Raw genomic sequence first — 20,028 nt, forward strand, 5'->3', positions numbered from 1 at the left:
AAGCATCATAACCCAGTGGCAAGAGCACAGGCTTGGGAGTCAGAGGTCATGGGTTCTAGCTCGGCTCCGCCATTTGTCTGCTGTGTGACCTTGGGCACTTCACTTCTCTGTGCCCCATCTATAAAATGGGGATTAAGAGTGTGAGCCTCATGTGGGACAGGGACTGTGTCCAACCTGATTACCTTGTATGCACCCCAGTGGTTAGAATGGTGCTTGGCACATAGTAAGTGCTTAACAAATACCATAATCATTATTATTATTATTATTGTTTAGTAATAGTAGTCGCTTATTTAAGCGCTTACTGTGTGCAGAGCTCTGTACTTAGTGTTGGGAGAGAGTAACTGGAGGGTGGGGGAATTAGAAATGACCCTGTTAAGGGGTTCATAATCTGATATTTCTGGCTCTCCACCATTCCAAACTAGTTTAGCCTCCACCCTTCATTATTAAACATGCAGAATTGGCCGTAGCCACGCTGGGAGCTTCAGCAGTGGCTGGCAGAGACAGTGGAAGAGATGAAGATAGGAAGAAACCAAAAGCACGGAGAGGCGAAGGAGGAAGAGATAAGGCTCAGGTCTGGTACAACTAAGGGTACAAAAGGAATGAGACATGCCACCATTTCCATGAGAATTTCCCAGCAACCTAGCTCACCTATTTCTTTCCTGTACCACTCAAACTTCTTAAGATGATATATGGAGTACTAATACCATTTACTGAGCATCGCTGGGTATGACACACTGAATTAAGTACTTGGGAAGTGCAAAACACAGAGATGTGGCATTGCCTTCCCTCTAAGGAGCTTACCCTCTAACTGGGGAGACGGATTACTCTATCTGTAAATACTTCCCCATCTTAACTGAAAATACAACAGAATAACAGATACAAAAGTGCTGGGGACAAGTATAAGAACAGAACTCATGGAGATTGACCTGAGGGTTTGTACAACTCAGTTTCCCAAACTGTGAAGTGGGGACAATATTATTAGACTTGATAGAAGGAATAACACAAACTGTGAGAAGCACTGTGTGAATGATTAACAGCAGACTATTTTGTCTTCCTCACGCTGAAGGTCCTGACAAAAAATTGGGCCAACTTCTAGAATCTGGGCATATGTTCTTTAATAATAATAATAATAATAATGATAATAGTGTTAGTTAAGCGCTTACCATGTGCCAAGCACTGTTCTAAGTACTGGAGCATTCTTAGCTGGACATTAGATAAGATGTCATTTTTGTTTTAAAACTTTAAATGACTTAGAATTACTAAAACACTAAGAAAGTGCCCTAGGAACAACTGTTCGGGACCAATTTCTCTGGACAACTATTCTTCCGTTATTGCATTTCCGAAGCCATGGATACCTGGAATGATTTCCCAACTCCCACCTACCATTCCTCTCCAAACTCCTTGAGCAAACTGTCTACGCCCACTCCCTCAAATTCCTCTCCTCCACTTCTATATTTGACCCTTTCCAATCTGGCTTCTGTCCCCTTCACTCCACAGAAACCACCCTCTCAAAGTCACAAATGATCACCTTCTTGCCAACAGCGTCTGCTCCATCCTAATCTTCCATGAACTCTCAGCTGCCTTCTACACTGTCGACCATCCCCTTCTCTTAGAAACATTAACCAACCTCGGCTTCACTGACAATGTCCTCCCAGTTCTCCTCCTATCTCTCTGGCTGCTCATTCTCAGTCTCTTTCTCGGGCTTCTCCTGTGCTTCCCACCCTCTAACTGCGGGCGTCCCTTCAGGGTTAAGTTCTGGGTCACCTTCTGTTCTCCATCTATACTCATGCCCTTGGAGAACTCATTTGCTCACATGACTTCAATTGCCACCTCTATGCAGGTGATACCCAAATCTATATCTTCAGCCCTCATCTCTCTCCCTCCTGCAGTTTCACATCTCCTCCTGCCTTGAAGACATCTCTACTTGGATGTCCTGCCATCGCCTCAAAGTTAACATGTCAAAAACAGAACTCTTTATCTTTCCACCCAAACCCGACCTTCTCCTGACTTTCCATCACCGTAGGCAGGCCTCCATCCTTCCTATCTCACAAACCTGTAACCTTTAGTCAAGCATAATGCCTACTGTCTCTCATTCAACCCACATATTCAATCTATCCCTAAATTTTGTCGGTTCAACTTTCATAACATTGTTAAAATCTACCTTCTACCCTCCATCCAAACTGCTACCACATTAATTCGAGCATTTATCCTATCCCGCCTTAATTACTCTATCAGGCTCCTTGTTGACCTCCTTGACTCTCTGCTCCAGTCCATACTTGGCTCTGCTGCTGAAGGTCACTGTTCTCAGAAGAGTTCAGTCCGTGGCGCCCCACTCCTCAAGAACCTCCAGTGGTTGCCCTCCACTTCCGCATCAAACAGAAACTCCTCCCCATTGACTTTAAAGCACTCAATCTCTCTGCCCCTTCTACCTTACTTGGACGAATTACTACTAAATCCTGCTCCCTCCAACAGACTGTGAGTTCCATATAGGATAATCCAACCTGATTATCTTTTATCTAACCCAATGTTTAATCCAATGCTTTGGAGAGTAAGCATTTAGAAGTGCCACATTTAACACATACACACACACACAAAAATCCAGGCCACTCACTTCACTCCTCTAACACCAACCTACTCACTGTACCTCAATCTCGTTTATTTTGCCGCCAATCCATTGCCCACAACCTCCCTCTGGCCTGAAACTCCCTCCCTCTTCATATATGATAGAGCATCATTCTCCCCCCGACTTCAAAGCCTTTTTAAAATAACATCTCCAAAAGACCCTCCCCAATTAAGCCCTCATTTCCCCTACTCCCTCCTGCATCACCATGGTACTTGCATTTGTACCCTGAAAGCACCTGATATTCACCCCATCCTCAGCTTCACAGCACTTGGGTACGTATCTGTAATTTAATTTCTGTCCCCTACTCTACGCTGTAAGCTCCTTCTGGGCAGGGAACATGTCTACCAACTCTTGAACTGCCCTCTCCCAAGAGTTCAGCACAGTGCTTAGCATACAGTAATCGCTCAATAAGTACCACTAATTGATAGATGTCTTTTATCACTTTCACCATCTCTTAGCAGGTAACAGTAACTGAGTGAGATATGGCTCAGTAAATCTAAACAGCTCTTTGAAATTCCACACTCTTGTGGTTTTAATTTCCCACCCCCGCTTCTTTCTGTCCTATCTAAACTTCCTAAACACAAGTTAGTTGAGACCAACTAACTCTCCAAAGCCATTTAATATCTTACCTTTCCAGAGTTAGGTAAAAATTCCAGTTGGAAGCAGAATACAACAGAATGGACTCCATCTTTCCTTACTGGGAGGCTACTTAATTCAGCAAGCATTAAGTTATTTCATACTACAACTCAGACAGACCTTAATCAGGGGAGAGCGTCAATTTCTATTTGATATTGCTTTTAAATTTAATGTAATGGAATAAAGGTTTGAATCTTTAAAAAAAATCAGCTATTTTTTTCCATTATTAAAATATTTTCCCCGCTGCCCTCCAAATCCACACTTTTACCTGATCATATTCTGAAGCACCCGGGTAAAGAGGCCATCCGAGGAACAGCTCAGCGATTACACAGCCCAGTGACCACATATCAATGGCTTCACAAAATGGCAATCCAAGAATTATTTCAGGAGCCCTGCCAAACAAAATGTCAACATGAAATAGAGCACAAAGATATTTCAGAAGGATTTATCTCTTAAACTACATTTCATCCTGTTTTCACTCAGACCTGACGTATTTCTTCAAAGAAACTGGAAATGGTCCTGTTTGCATTGGAAGCTCCCTTTACGGTTATTTCTTCTGCAAACAATATCTTGATTACCTATTTTTTAATAGTATTTGTTGAGCACTGTATGTACCAGGCACTAAAGACTCAGGTAGATACAAGGTAAACAATTCGGGTACACATGTCCCACATGGGGTTCACAGTCTAAGTTGGAGGGAGGAGGACTTGATTCCCAATTTAGAGATGAGGGCCCAGCACAGAGAAGAGACTTGCCTCAGGGCAGACATGGGCAGAAGAGTGATTAGAACCTAAGGCCTCTGACTCCCAGACTTGTGCTCTATCCTTTAGGCCATGCTGTTTCTCATTTTTCCCCCTACCCACAATGAAGCTACATGAAATACACTGGAAAATAACCAGAGATACTGCTGTATCCTTACTGATAAAAGACAAACAAATATTTCTGTAAAATGTCCCAGGGGGAACTCTCAAGACAGAGGGATGGGGAGAACACTGAGAGAAACCCGGGGTGGGCAGAAGGGGAGAGGGAGGGATGGCAGGGAAGAAGAGACAAGGTGCAAGAACAGGGAAATACAATAGGATGTCAACCTTAGCCTGATCCTGACCCGACTGTTTTGGCCCAAGAACTTAAAATCACTACTAAAAACCCTACCAAAATCACACCTTCTCCAAAAGGCCTTTCCTTAAGCCATTACTTCCTCTGTTGGCCTTTGCACTTAAATAATAATGTTGGTATTTAAGCGCTTACTATGTGCAGAGAGCACTGTTCTAAGTGCTCGGGTAGATAGAGGGTAATCCGGTTGTCCCACTTGAGGCTCACAATCTTAATCCCCATTTTACAGATGAGGTAACTTAGACACAGAGAAGTTAAGTGACTTTCCCATGGTCACACAGCTGACAAGAGGCAGAGCTGGAATTCGAACCCATGACCTCTGACTCCCAAGCCCGTGCTCTTTCCACTGAGACACTGAGCACTTGCTATTCACCCTACCACCCAGCACTTTGGTAGGTATCCATTTTCCCTCGCTCTAATTTATCTGAATGTCAGTCTCCCACCCTAGACTGTAAACTCCTTGTGGGCAGGGATTGTGCCCACCAACTCTACTGCATTGGACTCTCCCAGGCACCTAGTAGAGTGCTCAGCACATAGTAAATACTCAGTAAAAACCACTAACTGATGGACTGACCATGGTCAATTTTGGACTTCAGGGCATGCATAAAAGTCCACGGTAATCTGAAACTTTCATTTCCCACTCCCAGTTAAATCTGGTGAGATTAGCATGTCTGTTTAGCTTTCTTTGATGTGTGGCTTTTTTTGGGTGCTGCACTCTCAAGTACACTACATAGCACCAGAGAAAGGCAAAGACCTTCAACTTCCTTTTCCAATTAACTGGCTAAATATTCTATATCAGTGCCCTTTCAGTTCGCAGTGAGACTAAGCCTCAATATATCTTCCCTATCAATCCCTTTGGAACAGGGACTGATAAAAAGAATCTCCCCTTCAAATGATAAAAAAAAAAATCGAGGATCCCATGATCCAGAAGTAAAATAACGTAGTCTTTCTGAAAATGGGGACTGTAGCAACTTTAGAGATTTGAACGGGGAGCAGCATAAAATAAACAGGGCACCAGTGAAGGGCAACAGTGTGGTGCAGTGTAGACCCATGAAAAGTGTGGTACAAATTTCTGCATTGCAGCCTGCACTGGAAAAAAAAAAAAATCAATCAACAGTTTCTATTGAGCACTTACTGAGTGTACAACTCCGTACTAGGCACTTCGGAGAGTAAAATGCAATAACTGGTGGAAACACTTCCTACCCATAGGAGCTTACAGTCTAGAGGGGGAGCCAGGCATTAAATTAAATTACGGATATGTACATACATAGTTCGGGGCTGGGGGGTGAATAGCAAATGCTTAAAGGGTATATATCCAAGAGCACAGGTGACACAGAAGGGAGAGGGAGTAGAGGAAATGAGAACTTAGTTAGGGAAGGCCTCTTGGAGGAGATGTGATTTTAGTAAGTCTTGGAAGATGAAAAGCAGCATAGCATGGATGGAGCACGAGCCTGGGAGTCAGATGGTCATGGGTTCTAATCCCGGGTCCACCACTTGTCTGCTGTATGACCTCAGGGAAGTCACTTCATTTCTCTGTGCCTCAGTTACCTCATCTGTAAACTGGGGATTGAGACTGTGAGCCCCATGTGGACTACATCCAACCCAATTTGCTTGTATCCACCCCAGTGCTTAGTACAGTGCTTGGCACAGAGTAAGCACTTAACAAATACTATGATTATTATTATTATTATTATTATTATTATTAATCTGTCATGCATGGGGGAGAGAGGGAGGAGAGGGAAGAGTCCCAAGCAAGAGGTCAGCAGCGAGATAGACAAAAATCAAGGTTCAGTGAGTTGGCTGGTGTTACAGACGCAAAGTGTGTGGGCTGGGTTGTAGCAGGAAATCAGTGAGGTAAGTGATGAGGGAGGAGAGCCGACTGACTGCTTTAAATCTCATGGTAAGGAGTTTCTGTTTGGTGCGGAGGTGGATGGGCAACCATTGGAGGTTTCTTAGGGGTGGGGAGACGTGAACTGAGCCCTTTTTTTTTTTTTTTTTTTTTTTTAAGAAAAATGACCCAGAAAACAGAGTGAAATAAGGACTGGAATAGGGACAGACAGGAGGCAGGGAGGTCCGTAAGGAGGTTGAATAACGGTATTTATTACATGCTTAGCCTATGTGCAGAACGCAGTACTGTTTGGGAGAATACAACAGAATTAATGGACACATTCCTTACCTATAATCTTATAATCTAGAGGAGATTCTGTTTTGGCCCATGAACTTAAAATCAGAGTAGCAACAATTTGGATAGAAAGGAAACGGTGGACTTGAACTATGTTAGGAAGGTAGAACCGACAGGATTTGGTGAGTTTTGAATATTCATTCAATAGTATTTATTTGAGTGCTTAATATGTGCACAGCACTATACTAAGTGCTTGGAATGTACAACTCGGCAACTATGTGGGTTGAATGAGAGCCAAGGATAATGCCAAGGTTACGGGCTTGAGGGTCAGGGAAGATAGTGGTGTTGTCTAAAGTGATGGAAAAAAACAGCAGGAGGACAGAGCTTGGGTGAACAGGAATTCTGTTTTGGATACATCAGGTCTGAAGTGTTGGCAGGACATCAAAAGCATAGATATCTTGAAGCCATGAGTTATGAGACTCTAGAGACGGAGAGAGGTCAGGGCTGGAGAAGTAGTTTTGAAAAGGCATACCGAACGACAGATTTCTTCTAACTAGGCTCTCAGGGTCATTTAAGCTAATAACTATTTTCCTAGCAAACATCCTAGTAAACACCAATGAGATGAGAGATAATCAAGTGGATGTGATGAAAAGTCAATAATATATTTTTATAGTAACCAAACTCAGCGTAAAATGACACCCCAGACAAGCCACGACTAAAAGGATTTCCTATGTCACAAGGCCAGCAACTGCAAACATCCAGAGGAAACATCTCTTTGGATGGATTCGCTCCATGTTGTCTCAGTAGATAACTAAAGCTTCTGTGTTAAAATGGCAGCTGCCTCAATATAGAAGCCTCTTTCTCATCGACCTATTTCTTTGCTTGTGGTGACTACAGACACCCTCTGGACGCAACCCAAAACAGCTCAACTGCGTAAGAGGAAGTGACCAGGCAAGAGGGAAGTAGGCTGTAACCGGGTGGTAAGAGCCATGAAGGACAGACAGCTCAGCGAAGCAATGCCACTTCCAAACCTCCCCTTCTGTGATCCAAACAAAACAGGTGGCTCCGAAAAGAGTGAGCCAGATGAGCCGGTTGCAAATTGGACTCACATTAGTAAACCTACTCTAACAGCCTCTCTAAGTCCCAAAGAGCAACCCTGTTCCCTGAGCCCACGAAGGTCTGATCCATACTAAAGGAATTGGAATGTGTCCTTTGAAATCAGCTTACAACTCCCACAATTCAAACTGATTTTTTTAATGGTATCTGTTAAGCGCCAACTATGTGCCAGGCACTGTAATGAACGCTGGGGTAGATACAGGTTAAGCAGGTTGGATGCAGTCCATGTCCCACTTGGGGCTCGCAGTCTTAATCTCCGTTTTCAGGCACAGAGAAGATAAGTGACTTGTCCAAGGTCACGCAGCAGACAGGTGGCAGGGCTGGAATTAGAACCCAGGTCCTCTGACTCCCAGGCCTGTGCTTTTTCCACTAGGTCACGCTGCTTCTCTCTGGGCATTTAATGTTTTCTGGGCATTTTTCACTCTCACTGATAAAAAATGCTCCTTAAAGTGCACCAAATAAGAACTTCTACAGATGAGTTATTGGTTCAGTGTAAACACCCCAACCTCAAACTGCAGTTAGGCCCCAGGTATTAGTTGTTTAAGGGCCATAGGTGTGGGGTAGACCCTATCCTCTCGAGTCTATACTATTTGACTTGGATGATGAATTTCTTCATTAAAGGAATGACCTTCAAATGCATAAACGCTTGCATTGCTGGCAGAGGGCCCAGGTCCAGGTGACATTCCTGTTGGAGGTGGTTTTGCTGCCCAGAACTGATGGCATTTCAGATTTTAATGAGTTGCCAATGGCTGGGCTTCGTGTTTCTGCAACAGCCCGGGGATTATAAAAATTTCAAGAATCTAAACATCCGAAGAGTCTAGAGCCAACGTCGAAGATTTTTTTTTTTTTTTTGGTGCCGAAAGATGAACTGAATTCCTGCTCTCCCAACAGAATTGTTCGTTTCAAGCAACTGGCAGAACCCAACCCAGCTGGCAGGGAAAGTAAACCTGGTCAGGTTCCAAAGCCAAGCTCAGAACATTCCCAGTCATTAGCAGGGAGGGGCTGGTTTGTCTTGACATCCTCACATTACCGGGGAAGATTTTTAAATCCCCAAAAGGTAGGTCACTGGGAGGGACCAAGCCACCTAGTGACTCAAATCTGGAAAAAAACAAAAACCAAATATGATCTGAGTTTTATGTGCTCTACAAGTTAAAATTGAAGGGAACAGGGGAGGCTCCATTATCCCTCCCTTTGAAAATTCACCTAGCTCGTGCCATTGGCTGGAGAAGATTTCATTCTTCTGTGTTTGTCTCTTCGTTCCTGGGGTGTCGACAGCCATGAATCTACCTCACTCAGCACAACCACCCAACACACCTTCCCTATTAGCAAACACAGCAGAGGCCTCCCAGGGGCAATAAGGACTCCACCAGTTTCTCTAATATAAAATACCTCTGCTGTGGGCCCGCCAACAAGAGGGAAATGGCACGAGGGGCTGGGGAAGGATTAAATCACCCAAGGCTGTGATCAGATTAAAACTACTCAATATTTTTCTTAGCATATCCTCCCCCATACACTCTCGCTAAGTACCTGGCAAGTCCTCTGAAGTTAGTTAGGAGGATAAATTGTCTTCAGATAGTGACTTCCCTAGAGGAAATCCTCGGGACACACTGAGTCTAAATTTTTCTCTGTTTTGAAGGTATCCAGCTTGTCTCCCAACCACTCCCGCCCGTGAAAGAACAAACACTCCAACAGAGCTCTAATTACACTAGCGAAAGTTCCTCCCTAGTGATTTCCCAACCTTAAACTTCAAATTGAAAAATTCCCTGAAGCAGTAACGCTTTGTTTCTCTGAGATCTAGGAGGCAAAGGTTAGGAATCACTGACAACAATCACCTCCCAGCAAAAATCGATCTCTCGGCAGTTTCATGAAACTTCTCTAACTTCTCCTTTCCCACCTCAAGGACGCCAAGCTTACTCACCAGGTCCAAGATAGTTCATACAGTCAGCTGACTTTATTGTCAGAGAATTAAAAAAAAAACGTGGGTATGTGCTTTACCTTTGATAAGACATCAGATAAAGAAAGGAACATGGCTGGAAATACAGGAAAGCTGATCTGATCAGAATAGATAACCACCCACTTGAAAATCAGTGACCTCGAGATTGCACAGGCAAAACTTTATCCCAAAGGACTCAAGCTAAAGACAAAATGACTCCAAAAGCCTTAACACTGCCACTTCTCTGCATTCAAATTCCATACGCTTGAGAAGTAGCATGGCCTAGTGGATAGAACACAGGCCTGGGAGTCAGAAGGACCTGGGTTCTAAACCCAGCTCCGCCACTTGTCTGCTGTGTGAACCTGGGCGAGTCATTTGGCTTCTCTGGGCCTCAATTACCTCATCTGCTTGTAAAATGGAGATTAAGATTGTGAGCCCCATGTGGGACAAAGACTGTGTCCAACCCGATTAACTTGTATCCATCTCAGCTCTTTAGTACAGTGCCTGGCAAATAATAAGCACTTAAATATCATTATTACTATTCACTTTTTGTGGGCCAGGGACCAAGAATATTGTTTTTATCTGACTGAATATTACAACCTGGTCTTTGAGTAAACGGTGGGCTAGTAAAAAGACATGGGAGCTGATAATTCTTTGTTACATATCTACAAGGTGATACTGTTTAAAATACAAAGGTTGTGGTTGTGGTTTTTTGTGGTTGCCTTTTTTTAAAAAAAAAAAGGGGGGGGAGGTTTAATCAGGAGTCCAGATGATATTCTGATTTGGGAAGGGACAGTGGAAGAGAAGGGGAGGGTACCTTCTGCGCAGGAAAAATCCTGGCCCATGGGTTCTAGCCAGCAGAAATACTAGAAACAACCCTTAGATTGAGGCTGAGACTAAGTCAGCTCCACTTATCTGAGCTGGTGGCTATCCGCATTTGGGGAATTAGAATAATTTCCAAGATGTTATCTGAAAGGCCAGAGAGGAAGGGCTGGAAGTACCCTATCAAGGAGACAGAACAGCATGAAAGTAGCTTAGCAGGACTATCTGAGGACAAAGCTAAGGAAAATATAGGGAAGCCTGAGCTTTAGTTCCATCAGCCATAGGCCGATGGTCAACAAGCACTGCTCTAGCCCAGCAATCCCTCCACGTTTTAGGTCTTAAAGTCCAATTCAGTGCACAGACGCCCTCCCAATTTTACCTCTGAACATGGGCCCTCTTAAGTCTGCACTGCTAGAGTTAAGGGTACAAAAGCTGGGAGTTGCTAAGTAGTTTACTGAAAGGGAATTACCAGAGGATTCAGAGCAACTGCATATGGCTGTCCCCTTCGGCCAAAACAACAACAACAAAACAAAACCAAAAAAACCACACACAAAACCCTCCCAATTCCTGGTCAGTGGTCAAGGCTTTGAATTCCTAAAGTGGCAATTCATTTGGAAAGGTGGGGGGAAGAATGTATCCTAAATTTCACAGACTTGAAATTATGATCTCCTCCTCCTCCTCCTCACCCTTCCCATCCCCTCAGCACTGTACTCGTCTGCTCAACTGTGTATATTTATTACCCTATTTATTTTGTTAATGAAATGTACATCGCCTTGATTCTATTTAGTTGCCATTGTTTTTATGAGATGTTCTTCCCCTTGACTCTATTTATTGCCATTGTTCTTGTCTGTCCATCTCCCCCGATTAGACTGTAAGCCCATCAAACGGCAGGGACTGTCTCTATCTGTTGCCGACTTGTTCATTCCAAGCGCTTAGTACAGTGCTCTGCACATAGTAAGCGCTCAATAAATACTATTGAATGAATGAATGAATGAATGAATGATCTAGTTAACAGAGAAGCAGCCTGGCTTAGTGGAAAGAGCCCGGGCTTGGGAGTCGGAGATTATGGATTCGAATCCCGGCTCTGCCACCTGTCAGCTGTGTGACTTTGTGCAGTCTCTTAACTTCTATGTGCCTCAATTACCTCATCTGGAAAATGGGGACCAAGACTGTGAGCCCCACATGGGCCAACCTGATTCCCTTATATCTACCCCAGCGCTTAGAACAGTGCCTGGCACATAGTAAGCGCTTAACAAATACCATTATTATTATTATTATTTTATTATAACAATGCATTAGAACAGGAGAAGCAGCCAGGGTTCAGCTGTTACTCTCTAAGAAAGATAAAGCACCCTAATAAACACAGGACAGTTAGGATTCTCTTGTCAGACCTAGGGAAATCTTTAGCTACTCTTCACTGACTTGATTTCCCCCCCCCCCCCCTCTAGTAAGAAGAAACCGGTGCAAAGCACAGTACCATGTACCTCTCATGAGGTGCTGATGACAGAAGTGATGGCCCGGGTGGAGTGAAATATTTATATCAACTGTATTTATGGCACAACACAAACTCCGTCCTTGTAACTTGTCAATGAATTATATAATTCTGGTTTAGGGCATCGGCCTACTTCAAGAACTAAATTATAAATCATTTGGGTTAAGGCCCATCCTGAATAAATCATGTAAAATTGGGCCACTTTTTAAATTTAAATTTTAGAAGCCACATACCAGAGATGGCTAATTACAGGAGTGGGTTTTGGGGGCAGGCTCTTGGAGCATTTACTCTTCCCACATATATTAAATACTGGAAAACGTGTGATCGTGGGCTGATTAGTAATTAATCCACTGAGAAGTTTTATTTAAGAGGATTAAAAAGGGGAAACGGGATGAGGGTGCCCTTAAGAACCAGATGACAGTGAAATTCAAGTAGGGACATCTCCAGGATTCAGGCCCCGAAGAGTAAACTTAGCCCAAAGTGGAGCTGGCAAAAAAACTGGTATAAAGAAGAGGTGTGGAAAGTCACGCACTGGGTTAAACAAAGACAACTGGAGGGAAAGGACTGGCCGAGATTCCAACGCATGCTGCAGAACAGATACCCCTACGGTAGTCTACGAGTGAACGGCAACGCGCCGGCTATCATCCGAAGCCTGAGTCTGACCCGGAGCTGGCTCTAACCAGTTGAAGACGAAGCCGGCGAGAGACCCGCCGGGGGGTGGGGGAAAGAGGGGAGGGCTTGCCTGTAGTAGCGCGACTGGAGGTAAGTTGAGCACACCGCTTTGGACACGTGGCTGGCCGAACCAAAATCTATGACCTTCACTCGGTAGGGCTGTCGAACCGGATCCACCAACATGATGTTTTCAGGCTTCAGGTCGGCGTGGATCAGGCCGAGGCTTTTGAGTTTCATCAGCGCGGTGGCCACCTGCTGCAGGATCGGTCTGATGTACTTTAGTGGCAGGGGGCTGAATTTGTTTTGCTTCAGGAAGTCGTACAGGTTCTGCTCGAGCATCTCGAACACGAGACAGGTGTGGTTCTTGTGCTGGAAGCACTCGTAGGAACGGACAAAGTTATACTCGTCGGCATTCTCACTGCTCAGGCGGGAGAGGATGCTCACTTCAATCTGCCCCTGCCTGGCGTACGACGGGTGGTTTTTGAGGATTTTGATGGCCACAATCTCCTTCGTGCTGCGCTTCCAGCACTTAGCCACCTGCCCAAATGTGCCCCGGCCCAGGAACTCTAAGACCTCATAGCTGTTGGTCATGGAACAGAGGAGCTCATGCTGGACCAGCTGGTAGTCCCCTTCCCCACTGGAGCTGCTGCTCTTCGTGGTCACGGTGGTGGTGGTGCCGGCAGCAGCTCCCACCACGGTCCTGTTCTGCAGCATGAGAGGGGGATGTTCTTCTATGATCTGCACGCTACCGTTGCTGTCCACCTCTTCACTTTTCCTTTTCAGGCCACATTTTTGGTACGGTTCCAGCAGAGAAACGTTGCTCCTGTGGGGAAGGGTCTGACTACTCTGGAACGACGAGGTGGCGGAGCTGCCGGTGCTGTCGGCGGCCGTGACCACGATGTGCTCCGCCGCGGGAGCCGGGAGGAGGAGGTTCTGGTCGTAAGCGGGGAGACCGAAACTGGCTACTTGGTGCGAGGAGTTTGCCGGGCCTTGGGTGACCGGGAGGTTTTTGCTATGGGTATAATACTTGTCGCTGCCGCTCTGCCCTGAAACATCCCAGCCGGAGGGCTCGACTTTCAGTTTCTTGGCGCTGCAGAAGGCACTCGACGATACTGACGGCGGGGAGAACACCTGCAGCTGTGATGCCATACCTACAGAGACAAAGACAGAGAGAGAGAGAGAGAGAGAGAGAGAGAGAGTCAGCTGGGTCTCGGCGCCAGGTTGGCAAACATCGGCAACGGGCTCTCTCGGGTCCGGGTTTCAAACCTGTCACCCCGGAGTCCGACCCACACGTTCGGTAAACTCGTCTACCGAGCCATCGGGCACCACACGGGAGAAGTCGAAGATTAAGTTTCAGACCCCGGCACGGGATCCGAGTGACTGAACCCTCCCCATCTCGGGGTCAGAAACGGGACCCCAGCATTCCTGAAGAAGCACACTTGATTTCTTTTTCCACAAGGCAAGCCAGACACCAGATTATAGGGACTCGTCGTACTCCTGTAAATGTGGTAGTTTTAACAGAGCATTTCTCCTGCCGCCGAAAGGAACGAGTTAGTTCCCCTATCTGAATTGGACGCAATCACTCTTTGAGACATTACAAAACCACAACTGGTCCCACCTGCAAGGATCTGGAAACATATTTTCTGGGCTAATGATGAAAGAGCTAAAAGAACGACACTTCAAAACTGGGAAGAAGGATCACTATGGGCTGGGCTCAGCCCACTGATTCCAAGCCTGCAGGGCTGGTCAGAAAGCAGTGAGGCGTCGTGGGTGAAGCACAGGTCTGGGAGCCAGAGGACCTGGGTTCTGATTCTGGCTCTGCCACTTGCCTGCCTTGTGACCTTGAGCAAGTCACTTTGCTTCTCTGGGCTTCAGTTTCCTCATCTTTAAAAACGGGATTCAAAACCTGTCCTCCCTCCTCTTTACATTGTGAGCCTCAGAAGGGACAGGGACCGTATCAGCATGATTAACTTGTATCCGCCCCAGAGCTTAGACCAGTGCCTGAAATATAGTAAGCGCTTAACAAATACCTTTAAAAAAAAATCCCACTGTGTTTTGATGCCTTCTCCTTTTGCCCCCAATGCCCTCTTCACCCCAACTCCAATCTAACTAATCTCAGAGGTCTCAGAAAGGAGAGGGTCCAAGCACAGAGGCTGGGGTACAGCCATAATGTGCAGGTGTTTTGCAGGTGCACAACTTGTGACCTCCATTCTCGGGGCAGCACGACCCAGAAGAGAATGCCAGACCCACGAATCAGGATTGGGTTCACTTTTGGTCTAGTTCTGGCCTAGACCATAATCCGCCGGGGCCTCTCGCAGGTCCGCCGAGCACAAACCGAAACACTGTTGGACATGGCTGGGGATTTCTGGTCTGGACCGATATCTAGGGAGAGCATCAAGGAAGTCGATCTATGTGCCTCCACGATGAACCCAAGCTCTTCCTCTGCCCTCATTTCCTGCCAATCTTCCTATTTTAAACAGACAAGTTCCAGAGAAGCTCAAGCACATCAGAGAAAGTGAAACTAGGACACAACGACAGAGTAATGAAAGCAGACTGTCTCAGCTGAACAACCTGACCAAGTTTATAAAAATCACTAACCCCCGTGGGACTACCACTACTCACAGGGGTCACTAACTACAAAGACGTCACTCAGAAGATGTTTAGACGACTCTCAGGACAGTGGCTCCAGTTCCCCAGGGACTAAGTGGGCCCTCACCCTCTTGGGACTGGCACCGAAAAGGCAAAGCCATCATCTTGAACCTCAGTATTATGATCCAGACAGCCAGCTGTAGCTAACCCATCTCGACCCTTGGAGCCTGAAAGAGACCAGAAGTGGAGTCGAAATGGCAGCTCCTCTTTTAGCCTACATTGATGGGCCTTGGCCCGAGCCCTTGCAGAGTTTTTCTGGGTCCGGGGTTCAAAGAGGAGAAGCTGTGCTCCTGTCTCCCCAGTACAGCCTGGCCAGGGTTGGGGGGTGGTACCCTCTGGGGTCTGGCGGGATGCCCATCATTCCTATGGGACCTGTGCAGACTGCAAGGCCATAAAGCCACCATTCTGCTTCCAAGCCCAGGGCCACTGACTACCGTCAATGGGGCTGACATTTGGGTTAGGGCAGAGCTGAAGTGACAGGAACAATAATAATAATAATAATAACGGTACTTGTTATGCACTTACTATGTGCCAAGCACTGCTTTAACTACTGGGGTGAATACAAGTTAGGTTGGATACAATCCCTGTCACACACTCAATCCCCATTTTACAGATAGGATGATTGAGGCCTAGAGAAGTGACTAGCCCAAGGTCACACAGCAGACATGTGGCGGGGCTGGGATTAGAACCCTCCGACTCCTAGGCCCGTGCTCTATCCACTAAGCCACGCTGCTTCATGAAGGGAGACACTTCCCTCACTTTAATCTTCCTCCTCTCTCACCTTTCCCCTTCTCTTCCTCATTGTCCTTCTTAACCCTGCCTCTAATTCACCCTCAAAACAAAGAGTTGGCTCCCCTGCTCTTGAGCCTCAGAAAAACCTCAGTAAATTCAGGATACCAAGTAAAAGTGATTTAGCAGTTGCCCTGATCGTAAAATATATATATATATATATATATATATATATATATATATATATATATGTATATAGATGTACAGAAACATAGAAAAACCAGAAAGGGAGGAAATGAGACAAAAGAGGTCACAGAACATCAGAAAGCAATTGTGTACATTTCTCTGTGCCTGAATCCAACTGAAAACCATCTGCATTGGCCTCGTCAGCTGGAATGAAGAATAATTTACTCTCAGTGTTCAGTTTCCAAAATGCGCCCAACTGCTTTGTAATAATGAAAACAATATATAGGTTGTTTTCATTCAAAGCTGATGTCACCAATTTGAACTGGTAATCCAGTCAAATATTGAAGACAAACTTTATTTCTAAACATTTAGAGAGATAATACGAATAGAGAATTGATAATTGGCACCTGGAGCTAGATGTGTGGTTGATGCCTTAAGTAGTTAATGAACTTTCCAGAAATGCCAATTCAATTTACAAAAAACTGGTTTTCAAAAGTGAGAGCATTGATGAAGTTAACCAAGGTTGCCTCTACCTCAGGTACATACACAACTGTCATATTCACAAGTCTGCAAATTACAGAGATCACAGGATTTCAAAACTTTAGGTTGGAGTCTGGGTGCCGATCTTTAGACCGTCTTTGTAGGGCGCAGAAAGGTGAACGTAATTCTTTCAAATTGGTGTGTCTATCCAAAGAGCTGTAACAGATGGGCCAGAGACAGCCAAAGAATGGTCCTTTTAGTCATCGCAGCCCAGATCCCAGAAAACACAAATTTAGTAATTTTCCATCGGATACCTGATGGGCTCCCAAATGGATTTCACTCCCACCCAACACAAGTAGTCTACTGGCCTGCTTCATCTCCCTCTCCATAACATTTAGGAAGCAAAGTGTGTCTAAAAACAAACAGAACCTCAGGAGTGCCGAGAGGGTTTAAATCAGCCTCCGGTCCTAAAATAGAATGCTGGTTTGGAGTAGGTGAAAGGTGAAACGACGTTTGGATTTGCCATCGTGCTCGCCAACCTTCAGTCGGAGGGTCCAAACCGAGGGACTATTTTGGCATTTGCGCTGCCGCTGCAGGTCCCAACGGCCCAATGTATGGTCTCTTTCTCCTTTTACGCCCTCCCCTTCCCTCCTCCACCTCCCTCAAGGAAGTGAGGCCTCGAGCTCCCTTCCAAAACAAACCAGGGCTAAATGCCACACGCAGTTCAGGGCTTGGCTGGAGTGGGGTTGGGCTCCTGAGAAGCTCTGGGATTTGGGGGCTCCAGAGAGGCTAAGGAAGGAGGCACACGGGAGTGGGGTTGGAGGACAGTTGGTGATATGATCTTCTGTAGCTCCTAGTGCCAGTAAATTGGCCCCCTGGAACAGACCACCCCAGAGGAATAACAGAACCGTAAGGGGACAATCTGGATTGAGTAGCTGTCCCAGCACCTACGTTCCATTCCACTAGTCAAGATTTTCCAAGATACTAAGGAGGGATTTTTTTTTAAACCAATCACTCAATCAGTGATACTAATTGTGAACTTACTGTGTGCAGAGCACGTTATTGAGCACTTTCTCATCACAGGCCTAGCCCATCGCAAGTTTTCCAACCATCCCAATCTCGGTCTGGTTGCTGTCTGAGCACAGCCAAGATATATCAGTGGCTATGATGGAGGAAAAAAATAAAAACCCACAAAAACACAGTAACCTCTTTTCATTCCCTAACAGAATTTAACTTTTCCTAGACACAGTGAAATTCCAGCAGAAGGTAGCACAGAGGCATTCAGCAGTCCATGTTTGCAGGATGAAGGAAAGGCCACGAATAGGTGAAGGCCCCTGAGTAGGCAAAGGGCACAAGGAGCCCTAAAAATCCTTTGAAATCATTACTTAAAGGTTTCCAGAGGAAAAAGCATGGCCTCTTGGAAATAGCAGAAGCCTGGGATTCAGGGGACCTGGGTTCTAATCCCAGCTCTGCCAGTTGCCCAAGTTCACACAGCATACAAATCGCTTTAACTTCTCTGTGCCTCCTTTCCTTATCTGTAAAAGGGGAATTAAACACCTGTTCTCCCTCCCCTTGCAGACTCCCTCTAAATGGGGCAGAGGCTGTCCCCCACCTGATTTCCTTTTCTTTACCCCAGTGCTTGGCACCTATCAAGCACTTATCAAGAGTGCAATAATAACACTAATGCTTGTTGAGAGAAGACCACAAAGTGAGGGAAAAAAATGAAACTCCTTGCTTCCTGCATTTCTCCACCCCTGAAATGCACGACCAGGGATTTTTCTTCAAACCTCAAAAATAATCCTGTAGGCCCTGCCAATTTGTTTTTTCACCTGGTCACAAAATCTAATGACCGTTTATTGTTGAAAAGTAGTTCTGAAAAGGATCATTAAGTATGGTTGGAATCACAGCAGCTTCTGAAGATTGACACCAAAATTCTCAACTAGGCACCATTTCCACGAGGGCCAATCCTCCCTCAAAGACTTCTACAGCGGCTTAAAACAACAAATCAAGTTTTAAAAAATACAGGCAAATATCAATACAAACTGATGTATTTAAACACCACAACCCAGCTACACAGAAGGCCAACACCCGGAAGACCTCGTGATCTTTACTCCCCTAGCTTTGCCTCAACCTCTAAACACCACCTGATAACACAAACAACATTGCTGGAGATAGGAATGAATAGATATCTCCTGGTAAAGAGGTGAGAAAATACTTTATTTTAAATATTTCAGGTAAATGCAAAGAGTCCTTGTCAAACCAGAAAGAGAAAAATCTTGGAAAAAAATGGGTCAACTGTTCCATCTGAAAATGTTTAGGTTCCCTCCTTCTGTTCCACAACTTGGTGATAATCATGTTTTAAAGTAGCTATAAGAAGAGGGAAAGGAAATACTGGCTACGGTATTTACATAGAGCCTTTTAGCACTTTTCCAATAAATTCATTCTCACAATATTCTTGTAAGAAGGAAAAGAACAGTGGATCACATTTTACTGGAAAACTGTGATACCAGTTAACCTGACTAAACCCTAAATGACTTGCCCAACACCAGACACGTCAACAATGAAACCGGGAATAAAAAATCCAGACTCCCTGCGGGGCAGTGGAAAGAGCACTGGCTTTGGAGTCAGGGCTCATGAGTTCAAATCCCAGCTCTGCCACTTGTCAGCTGTGTGACTGTGGGCAAGTCACTTAACTTCTCTGTGCCTCAGTTCCCTCATCTGTAAAATGGGGATTAAGACTGTGAGCCCCACGTGGGACAACCTGATTCCCCTGTGTTTACCCCAGCGCTTAGAACAGTGTTCTGCACATAGTAAGCGCTTAACAAATACCAACATTATTATTATTACTTCTCAAAACAGTACATATATTTGGAGCGGGGCATCTCTTACCTAAACTCATAGGCTAAATAATGTCTCTCTGCTTCTGATGAACTAAAAGTTACAATCCCCATTCTCTCCGGTGGGGGGGGAGGGGGGGAAAGAAACCATCCACACAGGTGGTTGGGTGGGGAAAAAAGAGTGTAAACATGAAACCCTAAGGGCTTCATCTGTCTAAAACAAACTTCCCCACCCCGCTTCCTTTCAGCATAATTTAAAAATGGAACCATGCGAAGCCTGCCAGTTTCATTAATCTGCATATACAGAAATCACTGGGGGCGGACGGTGGTCAGGCATTGGACAAGCAGATTAGCTCAACAGGCCTAAGTGCTTGGTAATGGTTTTAAGAGGTCCTTCTTGGGCTGCTCTTAGTTAATTGGCCGGGAGCTGCTTTACTCCAAAGTACTTTCATTCTGGTGATCTGCGTTGATGAGTTTTGGGGCTTTTTTTTTTTTGGGAAAATCTGAATTTATGGCACAGCATAATTCCCCCAAGAGATCTCAATCTTGTTTATACCCAGTAAAATGACTAGGATAGTTTACCTCCTGGATTTTCCTCCCCATGACATCAAGACTTTA

General features: G+C 45.3%; 1 protein-coding gene across 3 annotated transcripts in view; it reads right to left on the reverse strand.

The window, feature by feature from the left end:
- HIPK1 (homeodomain interacting protein kinase 1) overlaps positions 1-20,028 on the reverse strand; it is a 52,036-nt gene that overhangs the window by 28,075 nt on the left and 3,933 nt on the right. For all 3 annotated transcript variants that reach the window (XM_029068978.1, XM_039912547.1, XM_029068975.1), the window contains exons 2-3: positions 12,600-13,680; positions 3,528-3,651 (exon numbers count right to left, since the gene is read on the reverse strand). In XM_029068978.1, the coding sequence (XP_028924811.1) occupies positions 3,528-3,651; positions 12,600-13,678 (1,203 nt within the window). In that variant the 5' untranslated portion in view covers positions 13,679-13,680. The remainder of the gene's footprint in view (positions 1-3,527; positions 3,652-12,599; positions 13,681-20,028) is intronic.

This window comes from Ornithorhynchus anatinus, chromosome 7 (genome assembly GCF_004115215.2).
Source record: "Ornithorhynchus anatinus isolate Pmale09 chromosome 7, mOrnAna1.pri.v4, whole genome shotgun sequence".
Classification (NCBI taxonomy): domain Eukaryota; kingdom Metazoa; phylum Chordata; class Mammalia; order Monotremata; family Ornithorhynchidae; genus Ornithorhynchus; species Ornithorhynchus anatinus.